The following is a 17,318-nucleotide window of genomic DNA, read 5'->3' as shown; positions in this document are numbered from 1 at the left end:
ACTTTTCAACCAGTGTGTGGGGCGGAGAACAGAATTTGTGGGAGAAAGACAAGAGTTGGGGCTGAAGAAATAGGCAGGTACCAGGTTATGGAGGACCTTGTGTGCCTGTAAGAAATGGGGAGCCATTTAAGAATTTCAATCAAAGTCAGGAGAACAATTTGGAAATGTTGATTATGATGATTATACAAGTGAAAAATTAGACCTTGACTTTATTAAGTGGTAGAGGGGACAGGGAAAAGAGAAACCAGACAGGACAAGACTTTGATTGTGATTGGATCTTCATGTTGAGGGAGGAGATTGTATTTGTGCCTGATGATCCCTTTCATCAAAATCAACTCTTTTGGTGTCAGGGAGACTGAAAGGACAAATAACAATAGGAGGTGTGAAAAACAGGGTATGAGCTTCCAAATGTAGGGATCTGTAGACTTAAGCTTTCTTAAAAGAATAATTATATACCATTGAGGTTATTAAAATTGCTTTATTTCAACTTTAGAAATATAAAAACCACATATATATGTAGAATATAAGGTATTCAAGCACACCCAAACTTTAAGGCCTAGCTTTAGCTCCCCATAAGCATAATTAAATTTAATTGAGACAATATATATTCACGGTTGGCATAAATATAAAGAGGATTATATTTCTAAAAATTAGAACAGGAGAAAATAATACATGTAGTCACTAATAAAAGCACAGAACTGTAGTGGTCAGTACCATGGGCTTCCCAACTCCCACTCCATTCCAAAAAGTCACTAGCAGATAATCACAGGAATTTCAGTGATGTTGGTAGTGACTAGGGAGAATGGCCATGTGATCCATTCCTGACCAAGACATGAGGAGACACAAGGTTTGCTGAGAGGACCTCCGTGAAAGAGTTCTTCAAGTCTGTGAAGGAGACACAGAAAAATTGTTCATCTTTTTCCTCTGGGTGCTGCCAGGTCTCAACAGGTTGATGGAAGAGCTACAGCCATCATGCCACCAGGCTGAGGTTGAGAATGAAGCCAGTACTAAAGGTGGCAGAGCAAGATGGAGGGAACCTGGTTCCTCACTGAGCTACAAAGCCCATCCTGTTTGAACTTCTTGTTATTCAGGATTATAAATGTCCTTATTCTTAAGCCATTAGAATGGCTTAAGAGGTTTTCTGTTACAAAAGCTCCCCAACTGAAACAATAACTAAAGGTAGAACAAAAGTAAACATTAACAGATGGTTATAATGCATTGAACTAAATTTTCTCCTCCTATAAATCAATTCCCCTTATAGTTATTTTTTTATTTCATTTGAGTTTTACATAATACCATCCCTCTGTCAAAATGATTGATTGTCATTAATTATTTTATATGATCACATCTATCATCTGTCCTCTCACATAGTATTACTGACAAAGACAGAACAAAGAGAAGAGAAGCCGCAACTGAATCTTGCTCTCTGTTAAGGTGCAAAGAGATTTTGTCACTCTTTTATAGACAATTTGAAAGTTATGGTAGTAAACCTTTTTCTGATTGACGCCCATGGAGCCAGTCTATGCAGGAATGAATCTGACAATCTTCTAATAACTGTTTCTTTGAAAATAAAAACAACTAAGCACTTTCTTATATCTAATAATATATCCTCATTTGCTTGCCTCCTGGCTGTATTAGAAGCATTCATTTACATTTTTAATAACCTTAAATAAAAATAGTACATGCAAAGTACAATCACAGTGTTTGGCACAAGGTCTTATTACCAGCAATAGTTTACTCAGAACAAAACACCGAGTCTGCCCTAAAGGTGTCTTAGTGTCTCTAAAGCTCCCACTAGTTGATTTGTAATGTATTTGCTTGCCTTTCTATAGCTTGAGTTTTGCTTTCCTTTTCTTAATACACTTGAAAAATTCAGTCTCAGGGCTACTGTATGCCTTTCATTTTCAGAGGCAAGCAGCCACTCTAGCATTTCTTATTACAAAAAACCCATATGAGAAAGCTGGCAAGCTTAGTGGACTTCCTGGGCCAAGAGGTTTTTCTGTCAAAGCTGGCAGGGTCTGATCATCCACCATCTTCAGAGTTTTATCATTGAGTTGGACGTATCTGCAAAGTGGAAAAATACATCTAAGTTAGCCAAGTTGTGTGTGCTCTGCCTACTCTACAAAAGTCATGAGATTGTTTCAAAACCAAAAAAAAAAATTTTGTGATAGCCTGTGGTACATAACTTGTATTACAACACTCTTATCAGTTAAGTATTTGAACTAGATGGTCTCTGATAGAATTGACTAGTTGTGACAGTGACCCTATGGCCTACAAAGCCTGAAATAGTTGCTGTCTGGCTCTTTACAGAAAATGGGACCCACATAATCTATACTAAGTATTATGATGGAAGCACAAAAATGATAAATATGACATGACTTCTGAATTTGTGGAAATTTTATTTGATGGAAAATAACTGAAAACATTTTTATACAGAGCAAATACATATTAAATAAAATGTAAATTTCAAAAATTNTGAACTAGATGGTCTCTGATAGAATTGACTAGTTATGACAGTGACCCTATGGCCTACAAAGCCTGAAATAGTTACTATCTGGCCCTTTACAGAAAATGGGACCCACATAATCTATACTAAGTATTATGATGGAAGCACAAAAATGATAAATATGACATGACTTCTGAATTTGTGGAAATTTTATTTGATGGAAAATAACTGAAAACATTTTTATACAGAGCAAATACATATTAAATAAAATGTAAATTTCAAAAATTTACATAAAAATGACAGTCAATAAAATTTCCCACTGGTAACTATGCCCACAACCCTCTAACTCCCCTCTCCTCAGGAGGTATGCATTCATTTTCTTATGTTGTGGAGATATTTTGGTAGAATGTATACTGCTGGGTAAAAGAAAATGGTTTTGTTTTGTTAAAGCATAGATTCCAAAAAAATTATGTTTTCTTTGCATTTCACTATAGTATTCTGATTCAAACTGAGTCAAAGACTGGAAAAATTATTAAGAACAAGTATTATTTCTTATGCATATTTACCGTTATTGAAATCAAATGAATACATGTTTGCACCAACAAAGCCAATATAAAGAAGAGGGGATGATGAAAGCTTTAGTCTGCTTTAAATTCCACTAATAATTCCGTAATTCTAAATGATGCTCATATCTCTACTATCTTCTTCTCAAATGGTTTTTACATCATGCAAAAAGGAGCACTTTTTTATTGTTGAAAATTTAGGAGATTAGTTAATGTTAGAGTTATATATATGTCAGATATGTAATACATGTAATATATGTAGAACACTTAAAGGAGTGTGTTGTATATATTAAGGACTGTGAATATTATCATCATTATTCAGAAATAAATACAACAAAAATAACCTGTTAAATCACCCCAACTGCTTTTAGTGTTTTGATGTATATTCCTTCATTTCTTTTCTATGCATGTATAACACGTATTTCCATTAAAAAAATGAGTATACTATACATAGTCTTTTAAACTTGATTCTTCCAAAGAGGACATACAGATGGCCAATAGACATATGAAAATATGTTTAATGTCACTAATCATCAGACATGTGCAAATGAAAGCTACAATGAGATATCACCTCACACCTGTCAGAATGGCTATCATCAATAAATCAATAAATAACAAGTGAGGATGTAGAGAAAAGGGAATCCTAGTACACTGTTGGTGGGAATGCAGATTAGTGCAATCATCCTGGAAAACAGTATGAAAGGTCCTCAAAAAATTAAAAATGGAACTGTGTTATGGCCTGGTGATTCCACTTTCCATTTCTGGGTATATATCCAAAGAAACCCAAAATACTAATTCAAAAGAATATATGCACTCCTATATTCATTGCAGTGGTATTTACAATAGCCAAGACATGGAAGCAATCCAAATACTCACTGATAAATGAGTAGATAAAAAAGTAGTGGTGCATATATATAATGTAATATTACTTGGCCATAAAAATAATGAGATTTTACCATTGCAATGTCATAGATAGACTTAGAGGGTATTATGCTAAATGAAATGAGTCAGAGAAAGACAAATACCATATGATTTCGATTATATCTAGAATCTAAAGACAAAATAAATAAACAAACAAAATAGAAACAGACTCATAGAGACAGAGAAGAGACTGATGGTTGCCAGAGGGAAGGGACATTGAGGGACTGCTGGAAAAGGTGAAGGAATTTAGAAGCAAAAATTGGTAGCTACAAAATAGTACTGAAGATGTAAAATATAGCATAGGGAATATAGTCAATAATATTGTAATAACTATGTGTGGTACCAGATAGGTACAGGAAATATTGGGGGGAACACTTTGTTAAGTGTATGATTATCTAACTGCTATGCTGTACACCTAAAGCTAATGCAAAATAATATTGAATATAAACTATAATTGAAAAAATAAAATTGAGAAAATAATTTTTAATAATTAAAAATATTTTTTTAACAATTAAGACATTTGGTGGTTTCCAATTTAGTCTTATTATAAAGATTTCAGTTTTAAAGATCTTTCACACTTCATCTTCACTATTAGTCAGCAGAACTGTGTTCCATTTAACCTTGGTTGGAGGCCCAGCTCTTGGGTCTGTACTATCTGTACTTAAGACATAGCAATAAGATGCCTATGATTGTGCTGGAGGCTAAGGAGCCTGCACTGTGGTTGTACTTGGTCCATGTGCACCAGGGTTTGTTTTCATGCCTGTATCACATCAGTTTTTCAATGGGCTCCAGGAGGAAATGACATGATCATCATCAGGAAACCACAAAAAAAAAAAGATTTTCAGCCCTGGCTGGTGTAGCCCAGTGGATTGAGCGCGGGCCTGCGAACCAAAGGATCGAGGTTCGAATCCCAGTCAGGGCACATGCCTGAGTTGCAGGCCAGTTCCCAACAGGGGACTCATGAGAGGCAACCATACATTGATCTTTCTCTCCCTCTCTCCTTCCCTTCCCCTCTAAAAATAATAAATAAATATTTTTTTAAAAAAAGATTTTCAAAACATCTGTATGTGACAGGAGTAAGAACTGTTCTGCATGACACAGGATCACTTACAAGGGTACACCAAAATGTTTCAGAAAGACTTTTGAATTAGGCTACTGAGCTTAAAGATAAATCTGATCATTGTAAATTAATACTTCTCTGGGTGAGGCTGATGAAACATGGGCAAGATACTCATTCCATCAGGCTAAATCGTTTAATCACCTATAAATATAATAAGGTCTGTCCGGAAAGTATCCAGCCATGTAATATGAAAAATAGACACATTTATTGAAGAAGATACAAGAAACATTGTCCATAGGACAATGATGCTCTGGTTCCCTTCGAAGTAGGCAGCTTGGGACGACCTCACACCATTCTCCCAACTGCAGCAAAATGTTTCTTCTGCTCTGGTAGCAGAAGCCATGCAACAAATTTTGACAGGGCACAGTTCATGCCAAGATTCTGTGTCAAAATTTCAGACACAGTAGTTTTTGGAATCCCCAGATCAGCTTCTCATTCTTGCACTGTCAGTTGCCAACTTTGTTGACTGTAGATCATACACATTCAGCATTCTCAAGTATTGTACTTGTTGGCCTTCCAGAACATGAATCACTTTGAACAAATTCTTGCCCATCTTTGAAGCATTTGTGTGACATTTTTATTTGCACTGCACTCTTTGCATTGTTCCCAAAAACCTTCTGAATCGTCAGAATAGGTTCCACAGAGGAATGTTCAGGCTTAACACAAATTTTGATGCAGATTTGTTACTTTACTTGCTCAGTTATTTTGAGTGCAATGGCCACACCACACACATGATCAATCACTCAATGGCGCCTACTCCCTCCATTGACTAGTATAGTGAAGTCATCATTGTTCATGCATGCACATTCTAGTCCACTCTCCTTGGCTGCCAGGTTACATCAATGTTATGCAAAGCACTCTGGGTATATTAACAATGGCTGGACTTTTTCCAGAGACTATCAGTGTAAGCTTAAAGCATGTTGGTGATTTCCACATCAGGCTGGACAATGTGTATAGAGTTTTACTTACGAGGAGTAACTTGTTTCATATTTGAGGTCACTAACATGATGATGAAGAAATATAAGACGCATTTGTAAAATTTCAGGTGAACTAGGACTGGAAGACAAACCAATTGTCCTACAAATATTTGAGAGATATTCTGGAGGAAATGAGGTAGTTGGCATTACTCCAGACCAAGGATAGCCAACTCAAATGCCCTCAGGGGTCAAGAAGGCTATATTTGCTAGTGTAGTAGGACAGGCATAAGATAATGGGGTCACATCTAATAGAAAGAATAAGGTCAGAGTTGCCACAGTATCCATTCTTTTTTATTCAGTTTTATTTTTTAAGTATTTTTTATTGATTATGCTATTACAGTTTTTCCAATTTTTCTCCCTTTACCCCCTCTGCCCAGCACCCCCCATCCATCCCACTTTCCCCCAGCTGCTTAGTTCATGTCCATGGGTTGAACATATAAGTTCTTTGAGTCCTGTGTTTCCTATACCATTTTTTATCTCTTCCTGTCTATTTTGTATCTACCAATTATGCTTCTTCTTCCCTGTACGCTTTACCCCATTCCTCTCTTCTCTCTCCCCACTGATGTCTCTCCATTTCCCTGATTCCATTCCTGTTCTAGTTGTGTGCTTAGTTTTGTCTTCATTGTTTTTTTTTCTTTTAGGTTCATTTTTTTTAATAGTTTAAGTTTGTCATTTTATTGTTCATATTTTTGATCTTCGTTTTCTTAGATAGGTCCCTTTAACCTTCCCTTTAACCTTCTTGATGATGACAAACTCCTTTATCCTGACCTTCTCTGGGAAACACTTTATCTGCCCTTTTATTCTAAATGAAAGCTTTGCTGGATAGAGCAATCTTGGATGTAAGTTTTTGCCTTTCATGACTTCAAATACTTCTTTTCAGCCTCTTCTTGCCCGCAAGGTTTCTTTTGAGAAATAAGCTGATAGTCTTATGGTAACTCCTTTGTAGGTAACTCTCTCCCTTCCTCTTTCTGCTTTTAGGATTCTCTCTTTATCTTTGATCTTGGGTAACTTAATGATGATGTGCCTTGGTGTGTTCCTCTTTGGGTCCAACTTCTTTGGGATTCTCTGGGCTTCCTGGAAGTCTATTTCCTCCACCAGATTGTGGGAGTTTTCCTTCACTATTTGTTCAAGTAAGTTTTCAGTTCCTTGCTCTTGTTCTTCTCCTTGTAGCACATATATAATTTGGATATTGGTATGTTTCAGGTTGTCTCAGAGGTTCCAAAGCTTCTCTTCACTTTTTTGAATTCTTGTTTCTTCATTCTTTTCCCATTGAATATTTATTTTTTTTTCTTTTTGTTCCAAATTATTGCTTTGAGTCCTGGTTTCCTTCCTGTCACTGTTGGTTCCCTGAATATTTTGCTTTATTTCATTTTGGGTATCTTTCCTTTGTTTTCTCATTTTTCAACCAAGCTAAGTCAGATCTATGAGCATTTTGATTACCAGGCCTTTAAATTCTCCATTAGATAGGTTGGCTATCTCCTCATTGCTTAGCTCCCTTTCTCAAGTTTTGCTGTTCTTTCATCTGGGCCATATTTCTTCATCTGGGCACACCTGTTGAGTTGTAAGGGTGGGGGCCTAGGTATTCACCAGGGCAGGGGAACCCTCTTTGCTGCACTATGGGGCTGCCTGTGGGAGAGGACCCAGAGAGGGAACAGTTTGGCTCACCTGCTCATCTCTAGCCCACTTTCCAACAAACTCTCATGTGAGACTGGGAGCTTCTCCCACCACTGCAACCCCTGTAGTACAGAGTCAGCTCTGAGTCTCAGTTTTGTCCTTAGCCAGCCCCGCCCACCTGGTCCACCACCTCACCGTGAGCTCTTACTGGTCTGGTTATTCTGTTTGATGTTCTCTTTAATTCCTTGGTTGTTGGAGTTCCATGCAGTCTGATTTTCTAGCACTTCTGGTTGTTTACTGATGTTAGATTGGTTGTTATCCTCTCTTTGGTTATGCGAAGAAGCAAAGGGTTTGTACCTATGCTCCCATCTTGGCTAGAACTCCCATTTTTAAAGATTTTCTTTAAAAATATGTTTCATTGGTTATGCTATTACAGTTGTCCCATTTCCCCCCTTCACTTGCCTCCACCATGCACACCCACTCCCACCCACATTCCCCCCTCCTTTAGTTCATGTCCACGTGTCATACTTATAAGTTCTTTGGCTTCTACATTTGCCATGCTATTCTTACCCTCTCCTTATCTATTTTCTACTTATCATCTATGCTACTTATTCTCTATACCTTTTCCCACTCTCTCCCCCTCCCAATCCCCTGTTGATAACCCTCCATGTGATCTCCATTTCTGTGGCTCTGTCCCTGTTCTAGTTGTTTGCTTAGTTTGTTTTTGTTTTTTGTTAGATGTGGTTCTTAATAATTGTGAGTTTGCTGTCATTTTACTGTTCATATTTTTTTACCTTCCTTTTCCTAGATAAGTCCCCTTAACATTTCATATAATAAGGGCTTGGAGATGATGAACTCTTTGAACTTGACCTTATCTGAGAAGCACTTTATCCGTCCTTCCATTCTAAATGATAGCTTTACTGGATAGAGCAATCTTGGATGTAGGCCCTTGCCTTTCATGGCTTGGAATACTTCTTTCCAGCCCCTTCTTGCATGTAAGTCTCTTTGGAGAAATCAGCTGATAGTCTGATGGGAATTCCTTTGCAGGCAACTGCCTCCTTTTCTCTTGATGATTCTAGAATTCTCTTCTTCATTTTAATCTTGGGTAACTTAATGATGATGTGCCTTTGTGTGCCCCTCCTTGGATCCAATTTCTTTGGGACTGTCTGAGCTTCCTGGACTTCCTGGAAGTCTATTTCCTTAGCCAGATTTGGAAAATTCTCCTTTATTATTTGTTCAAATAATTTTCCACTTGTTGTTCTTCTTCTCTTTCTGGTACCCCTATAATTTGGATGTTGGGACATTTAAAGATGTCCTGGAGGTTCCTAAGCCTCTCCTCAATTTTTTTGAATTCTTGTTTCTTCATTCTTTTCTGATTGGATGTTTCTTTCTTCCTTCTGATCCACGCTGCTGATCTGAGTTTCAGGTTCCTTCCCATGATTATTGATTCCCTGTACATTTTCCTTTATTTCACTTTTCATAGCCTTCATGTAATTTGTGACCAAATTCAACTACCTCTGTGAGCATCCTGATTACCAGTGTTTTGAACTGTGCATCTGGTAGGTCAGCTACCTCTTTGTCGCATAGTTGTATTTTTTTCTGGAGCTTGGATCTGTTCTTTCATTTGGACCATTTTTTTCTTGTCTTGACATGCCTGTTACATAGTAAAGGGTGGAGTCTTAGGTATTCACCTGGGCAGGGTAACCCATGTTGCTGGGTTGTGGCACTGTATGTGAGGAAGGGGTCCGAGAAAGAACAATGGCACTTGCTCAGTTCTCTGCTGGATTTCAGTCACTTCCACTGCTACCTACAAGCAAATTGGGTCCTTCTGGTGTTGATTCCCATATGGGTAAGTTTGTGTACATTCTAGGACCCTGTGGGTCTCTCCAACTAACTGTCCTCTGAGGTGGGGAGTTTCTCCAACTACCTCAATCCCCACATGTGTTTTCAATCCACGGTTTGAGGCTTTATTTCCTGTACTGGGACCCTGGGTTGTGCTGTCTGTTCTACCCTCCAGTTTTGCCTTATCTGCACATGAATGTGGGACCATCCAGTCCACCAGCCGCCGCCTTGCTGGCAAGCTTCAGCCTTGCACAATGCACCCCGTTCCACAGTCCACGGCTTTGCTGGTCTGCCAGCCAATGCCTTGCAGCAAGTCCTCTTTGCCTGGCTGCCCAACTCCACCCCTCCTACCAGTCTTGATGAATGTGTCTTCTTTAACTCCTTGGCTGTTAGACTTCCACACAGTTAGATTTTCTGTCAGTTTTGGTTGTTTTTAAATTGTTTTTGTTTTTGTTTTTGTTGTGTGAGGAGGTATAGTGTGTCTACCTATGCCTCCATCTTGGCTGGGAAGTCTTTTAAAGATTTTTTACTAGCTATCAATTGTTAAATGTTGACAACTAATTTCAAATAAAAAATAACACAGAGTGCATGCCAACCTCCCCTTCCAGGAAAAGAGGGAAAAGAAAATCCTCTAAAGCCCCTTGTCCACAGGCATGAGGTATAGTTTCTAGCCTCTGCCCTAGAAAACAGAGCTAAGAGGATCAGAAAAAAGACACAGAGTGGCTCCCTTTACCCTCTCCTGGAAGAACAGTTACTGGGAAAGGCTGTGAGCTTGACCAGAGGAGGAATCAGATATGAATGGTCTCAGATACTCATCTAAAGTTGGACTAAAATGATCTATGACACTTCCAACTCTACTGCTCTTATTGAATTACTTTACAAAAGCTTTTTCCTTATCAGCATCAGACACAAATATGCTAAAAAGACACACTGCAAAAAGAGTCAGAACTCAGAGAAAACTATCTGTTACCCAGATATGTATTATTTACAATAGGAAAAAAAAACAACCGTTAAACAGTAGAAAAGTGGGTAAGTAAGCCATGGTGTTTCATAAAACATGCAACCCATTAAAAATATCTACAGGGTGGTGAACACACAATACAATATACAGATGATGTATTATAGAAACCTATATAATTTCATTAACCAATGCCACCCCAAAAATTTCAATTAAAAAAAACACTTTAAAATGTCTACAAAGGCTTTGCATGGAAAGACATAGGAAAACTTGTGGATTCCTCCTTTCTTTTCCCCACTAGGGGCTGTATAATTACAGTTGTAGTAAAAGAAAACCCAGGGAAAAAATGAAGGAATGATATCCACTGTTAATAATGTTGTTTATGGGGGATAGGACTTTGGAGAAACATGCTTACTGTCCTTTTTCAGGTTATGATGCTAATTGTCACTGAAAACATCACTCACACAGCATTTGCAAAGATGGGAGGAGATGGTGAGAATGTTGTAAACCCTTAATTTTTTAAGCTTCAATTTGAGAATTGCCATGATGAAAAGAGCTCCTTCTAATACAGATTAAACAGAAATCTGACAATGTTTGTGTGCCTAACCCTTTAAAGCTCATAGTCATTCTTGGATATTCTATTAAATATGGTGTTTTATGAAACATATTCAGTGACTGGCTTTTAAAACCAAAATGTGTTTGAACCAACTTCAAATAATCCATCTAAAAGTATATTTCTGGCTATTTTTTTCTTACTCTAATTAATTAAGAAAACTACTTTAATGCAATTAGAGAATCACACCTGCTCACATAACAGAACAGTTTACACCAACCCCCATGCCCTTAATAGCAATTTTATACAGGTATGGTTTGCTTTTGCAACTGTGCTACCAGGAATTATGCCTTTTAAAAAAAGAATTTATATATTAGTTTTTAGAGAGAGGGGAAGGGAGGGGGAAAAGGAGGGAGAGAAACATCGATGTGTGGTTGCCTCTCATGTGTTCCCCACTAGGGACCTGGCCCACAACCCAGGCGTGTTCCCTGACTGGGAATTGAACCAGCAACCCTTTGGTTCTCAGGCCAGCACTCAATCCACTGAGCTATACCAGCCAGGGTGCAATTATATGTTTTTAGAGAAAATAATCTAAATGCATTTATATAAAGTTGTTTTAAAATGCAAACTACTCCCTAAGATAACAGCTAGCTTCTGTTCATGTTCTTCTGCTTTTGACTCTCAGAGTGAGTAATACCTGTACTAATAGGTAACGTGTGTGTGTGTGTGTGTGTGTATACTTTCTGAATGTTAAGAATTGTTAATACTTGATATAGTTGACTATTTTTTCTTCCTATCAACACTCCCTATTCTGATAAACACTGATAAATTTGGTGAAAGTTTAAAATGAACAAGGAAAATGACTCACTTGGAAAATAATCCGTCAGGTCCCGAAGGTTTTACGAGATATCTGTCCACTTCTTTGTCAGATAAATAATGTGGTAACTGGAAGTGCTCAGTGACATTATGAAGATTTAAAGCATACAGAGTTAAATCTCCTTTTTTATACCTTGGGCTAAAAGCAGATGGATTAACTCAATAAAAATATTGATCTCACTTAAGCAATTAAAAACTTGATTACAAATATGATTATAGATAGTAAGTATTTATAATTATGATGGGCCCTTTTTTACTCTTCCTTTTATGATGATGTAAGACCACTAATGCGGTACTATTTGAAAACATAATTATAAATATTGTTCTTCACAGCATCATTTTCTGTTCCAGAGTACTCTGAAATCTTTGCTGTTTCACCAGGTTGAGTTGCTAGAAGCCAGTCAGCTTATTCATTTTCAAATATAGGAAGGTTAAATGGCGAAAGTTGAATTTTGTGGGTTGATGTGCAGTCAAATTATAAACCATATAAACAGGGGCTCTTCCTAGCCTTATGAAAAAAGTGAAGCAAACAAGAAAATTAAATCTATTGTCACTTTTCAGAATTTATCTATCCAAACTACTCCCTGACTTCTTCCCAGTGGGACTCTCCCTGCCCATTGACTCCACTTACCAGAAACTGGAAGTGTTGGGTGGCTATTAGTCTAGAACTGGTATTTTCATTATCATTCTATCAGGAAGAGCAGATTGAAACTAAGAAGAAGAAAAAACTCTCTGAGATTTGGGAGCATTTTTTGCTATTAAGGTCTGAATACTGAAGTACAGAAATCTCTATGATCTCTTATTCTCAGAAACTGAATTGAAACCTGAAAACAAGATTGTTATTGTTATTGTTCTTCAATCCTTCTTCCTTATTAAATTGATGAGATATGATGCAAGGGGATAAGTATATTCATATAATTATTTATTCATATGAATTTATATTTATATTCACTCATAGTCATTCAGTGAAGTAACTGTTCACTAGTACCAATAAATATATTGGTACTAGTCTTCATTTAAGTTTAGGCTATATATCAATTATGGATTATGACAATTAAAGTCATTGTAAAACTTGAATGCTAATATTTAAACTATGGGTTTTTATAAGTTAGACTCTGGCATCAATCATTATGAATAGAAAAAAAATGAAGAATGATGACACAGCTTAGGCCCTCTGGATAGATAGAGGACAGCAGGGCATAACAGTAGGAAGCTATGTGCCTACTGTTAATTAAAACTTGGTTCATAAAGAATGTGTTGCTTACTTACTGGTTGATGTTTGTGCAATGAAGGTATACTCGAAGTTTGCTTCTGGCTCGACCTTTCACACTTGCCATTAATACATTGGTGCCCACCAGTTTCTTGAATAGAAGAGAGAGCCAATAATCCTAGTTGTGGTGGTTGGGAAGGGAAGGGATGAAAACAGATCTTTACTTAGTTCTTTATTTAACAAAAACCATGCCAAGCAAGTAGTTCTACAAAGAGTGTACCTGTTATTCTGGAGGTATTTAAATAGGATTCACCTTTTGGTTTGTGTTACCAATGAGGGCAATATTTTGCTTGCTGCTTTTTATCACAAGAGGACTATACTTCCACAATTCAGGGGGCCATGCCTGCTAGGAGATATAGCTCAAGACTATAATTCATGACTCAGAAACAGTTTAAATAGTCTGTTGTCTATCATCTAAAAATTGAAAGCAAACCTCAAAGCAGAACGTTTAGACACACACAACATAAAGACAAGCTTTTAAAATAAAATTTCTGTTTAAGAGATTAAAATGCTTTGTTTAAAACCCCTTAATAAAGTAATAGATTAGGCAACAATCATCACTAGATATAAAAAAAAAGGACAACCAGATACTATGTGTCTGTTGATGGAAGCACACAACATTGCCTATAAAGAATTCTTGCAAAACAAAACAAAAAAAATCTGAGTAAGCTCAAGCCTCTAGTTTTAACTACTAGTTTACAGGAAATTTAGGGGACAGAGAAGCATGCTAAATGAATAAATTTAGCAAAATCAAGAATGTGGGAAACACTGTAGAACAAAGTACCTGCTATCTCTCATTAATAAATTCCAAGAGACCAGGCCTGGCTGGTGTAGCTCAGTGGATTGAGCGCGGGCCTGCGAACCACATGATCGCAGTTCGATTCCCAGTCAGGCCACATGCCTGGGTTGCAGGCCAGTTCCCAGCAGGGGACTTACAAGAAGCAACCATACATTGATGTTTCTCTCCTTCTCTCCTTCCCTTCCTCTCTAAAGACAAATAAATAAAATCTTAAAAAAAAAAATTCCAAGAGACCAAAAAAAGAGAGGGAAAGAGAACTTAAATATTAATAGATTTAAGATATATATCAACTAAGTACTATATGTGAGCCTTCTGGATTTGAATATACTATTAAAATATTTGTGATGATAAGAAAAATACAAAACACTAACTTAATATTTGATGATACTGAGGAATTACTGTTAATATTTTAAAGTATAATAATGATATTATTATGTTTTTACAAAGGAGAGACATACTGAATATTTATGGATAAAGTGATATAGCTGAGATTTGCTTGAATCTGGTATAATTGTAGATTAAACAAGATTGGTGATTCATATACTTTTCTCTCACTTTGATTTTTCCATAATAAGAAGTTTTAAACAACCCACTTTCTATATACCTCAATTCTTCCTTCTTGAGCTAAGTAGAGTCAACAGGGAAGCTTTTGTTTCTATGCTTAAATTCAAATTCAAATCTCCTTTTGAGACAAGAGTGGAATTAATGGAAAGTTTCAGAGACATAACTTTAGCATGGTTCAGTTACGGGCAGAGCAGAACACTCACAGGCCTGGGAGGCAGGAGTCTTTAGAATAAGATGGGACAACTGTGTAACCTTGAGCAAGTCCAGTGACTACACCTCAACTACAAAATTCTCATGTGAAAAATGGATCTAAGATACCTGCCTTGCTACCTTCTGGCATTGGTATGCAAATTAAATAGGAAAACAGACATGTACAATGGGTTTAAGGTTAGTTCCCTTGGATCATCTTCATAGTAACACAGTGCATTTATCCCTGCAAGTTTTCCTAGCTGATTCTGCACCTTGAGGAAGGACATTTTATGTATATAAAAGGGTTCTGAAGCCAAAGGTTTATTTTGGGGCACTGAGAAGATTTAGATAACATAATAAATAACTGGCACTATTTACAAAGAGTGACAAAATAAGCTGGTTAATTTCTAAGTGTTGTACTCTAAGTAAATTTTGTGGAAATTATTTACCTTTCTTGTTCAAAGTCCATGTAAGAAAGGGCCTGGAAGCAACCTAAGTGCCTGTCTGTAAATAAATGGATCAAAAAATGATGGTACATTTACACAATAGAATACAATATGCAGCAGAAATAAAGAAGGAGCTCCTACCCTTCACAACAGCATGAATGGATCTGGAGAGCATTATGTTAAGTGAAATGAGTCAGGTGGTGAAAAACAAATACCATGTGATCTCACCTATAAGTGGAACCTGATCAACAAAACAAACAAGCAAGCAAAATATAAACAGAGACATTGAATGAAAGAATAGACTGATGATAACAGGAGGGGTGGGAAGAGGGATAATGGGGAAAATAGGTGAAGGGTCATTAAGGAACATGTATAAAGGACACATGGATAAAGACAAATGAGGTAGGAGGTGGGCATGGGTGGGGTGGGGTGAGGAGTGGAAGGTGGAAAATGGAGATCACTGTACTTGAAAAACAATTAAACAAAGAAAAAAGAAAGGGCCAGCAGTAGATTTTGGTACTTGTCTAATGAAATTATCATGTTTGGTTTAACCCTATAGATGGTTCATAATATCCTTGGGGAAGATAGATTTGATTTTGTGCAAGGTCATTTTCTGAAGAATTTTCTAAAACTTATGAACAGTCTTCTTCACGAGCTTGGACCACTATATATTAAAAGCAATTTTGTTGGGAAATCTAGCTACAGACCATAGAAGGTTAGCTTATATTTTGGCATGTGTTTTTGCAAACCTTCTTAGCATTCCTTTTCTTTAGGAACTATTCCCAGAAAACAGATATTCTCAAATGTCAGTTTATTTTATTTTATTTTTTTGCTTTTATGAGAGAAATGGTGTTATACTTCTTAATTAATGTCAACTTTAATTATTTAGATTTTAAAATGTCATTTTAGACAATAAAAATCAAGGTCATTCTTCTAGTCACATATATATTCCAGGTGGCTTTTTATTTTTTATTTTTTTTAAGATTTTATTTATTTATCTTTTTAGAGAAGAAGGGAAGGAGAGGAGAGAACTATCAATGTATGGTTGCCTCTCATGAGTCCCCTGCTGGAAACTGGCCTGCAACCCAGGCATGTGCCCAGACTGGGAATCGAACCACGATCATGTGGTTCACAGGCCCAAGCTCAATCCAGTGAACTACACCAGCCAGGGCCCAGGTGGCTTTTTAGATGGAAAGGCTATATTACCTAATTTAGCACTAGATGCAGTTGGAGGTAGGGTAGAAATTAGACCTGTTTTTTAAATTCATAAATGTCTTGAAGATTATCAACAAAATAGCCAATTCTTAGGGTGAGATTTTTGAACAAATGCATGGTACTACCAGCTTATCTTAATAAATTATGACTTTATGACATAAAAGTTTCAAAACTTTGGATATTGTAAACAATTTTAACTTTTATTTACTTTGTAAAACATTTTTTATCCAAATTTAATAGCTTGTAAAACTAGAGTGATAAATTTTCAAGCAACCACCCCCCTTTTTAAAAAGATTTTATTTATTTATTTTTAGAGATAGAAGAAGGGTGGGAGAAAAATCTATTCGTTGCCTCTCCCATGCCCCCAGCTGAGAATCTGGCCTGCAACCCAGGCAGGTGCCCTGACCAGGAATTGAACAAACGACCTTTCAGTTTGCAGGCTGGCACTCAGTCCACTGTGCCCCACCAATGAGGGATCAAATGACTCCTTTTTAAGAAATCCCATGCCATATCCATAAATAGCCCACATTACAAGCATTATTCCTAGGTCTCAATTTCTTCTTCTGAGACACAAAAAATGTTGGAATGGATTATCTCTAAAGTTTCCTCCTGTTCACCTCTATAAGGTTTGGCTACTTATGGAGAGCACTGCATTTATTGAGAGGATTGACAATCATGGGTGGTTAATACAAGGGGTCTTCAGTATACTCTAATCACAGAAATAGGAGAATAGTGGCCACTTACAGGTAAAGGTTCAAAGTTTTCATCCACCAAGTGGTAGTTTCCAGCTCCAAAGAATACTTGCCTCATCACCACTTCTATGCCCAGTCTGGCCGACAGGCCCAATTTATCCAGCCACCTGCAATGGAGTGAAACCCAGCTTTCTTTGCGTTTGAAAGCAAAATAACTTATTTCTAATTATAGACCATTCTAATTTATTCATCAATGAGGAATTGATAGGAAAC

The 17,318-nt window shown here is 36.9% G+C and overlaps 1 protein-coding gene across 1 annotated transcript in view; it reads right to left on the bottom strand.

Annotated features, from left to right (window-relative positions):
* Positions 1 to 497: 497 nt before the first annotated feature.
* The window catches only part of HPSE (heparanase), a 48,333-nt gene continuing 31,512 nt past the window's right edge, over positions 498 to 17,318 (bottom strand). The window contains exons 9-12 of the mRNA XM_037035625.1: positions 17,098 to 17,212; positions 13,140 to 13,258; positions 11,863 to 12,009; positions 498 to 2,064 (exon numbers count right to left, since the gene is read on the bottom strand). Of these exons, the coding sequence (XP_036891520.1) occupies positions 1,905 to 2,064; positions 11,863 to 12,009; positions 13,140 to 13,258; positions 17,098 to 17,212 (541 nt within the window). The 3' untranslated portion in view covers positions 498 to 1,904. The remainder of the gene's footprint in view (positions 2,065 to 11,862; positions 12,010 to 13,139; positions 13,259 to 17,097; positions 17,213 to 17,318) is intronic.

Source organism: Sturnira hondurensis, unplaced genomic scaffold (assembly GCF_014824575.4).
Source record: "Sturnira hondurensis isolate 20B ecotype Veracruz unplaced genomic scaffold, ASM1482457v3 Scaffold0022542, whole genome shotgun sequence".
Classification (NCBI taxonomy): domain Eukaryota; kingdom Metazoa; phylum Chordata; class Mammalia; order Chiroptera; family Phyllostomidae; genus Sturnira; species Sturnira hondurensis.
Note: the sequence above shows the minus strand (reverse complement) of the source record. Positions and strands in the feature narration are given on the sequence as shown.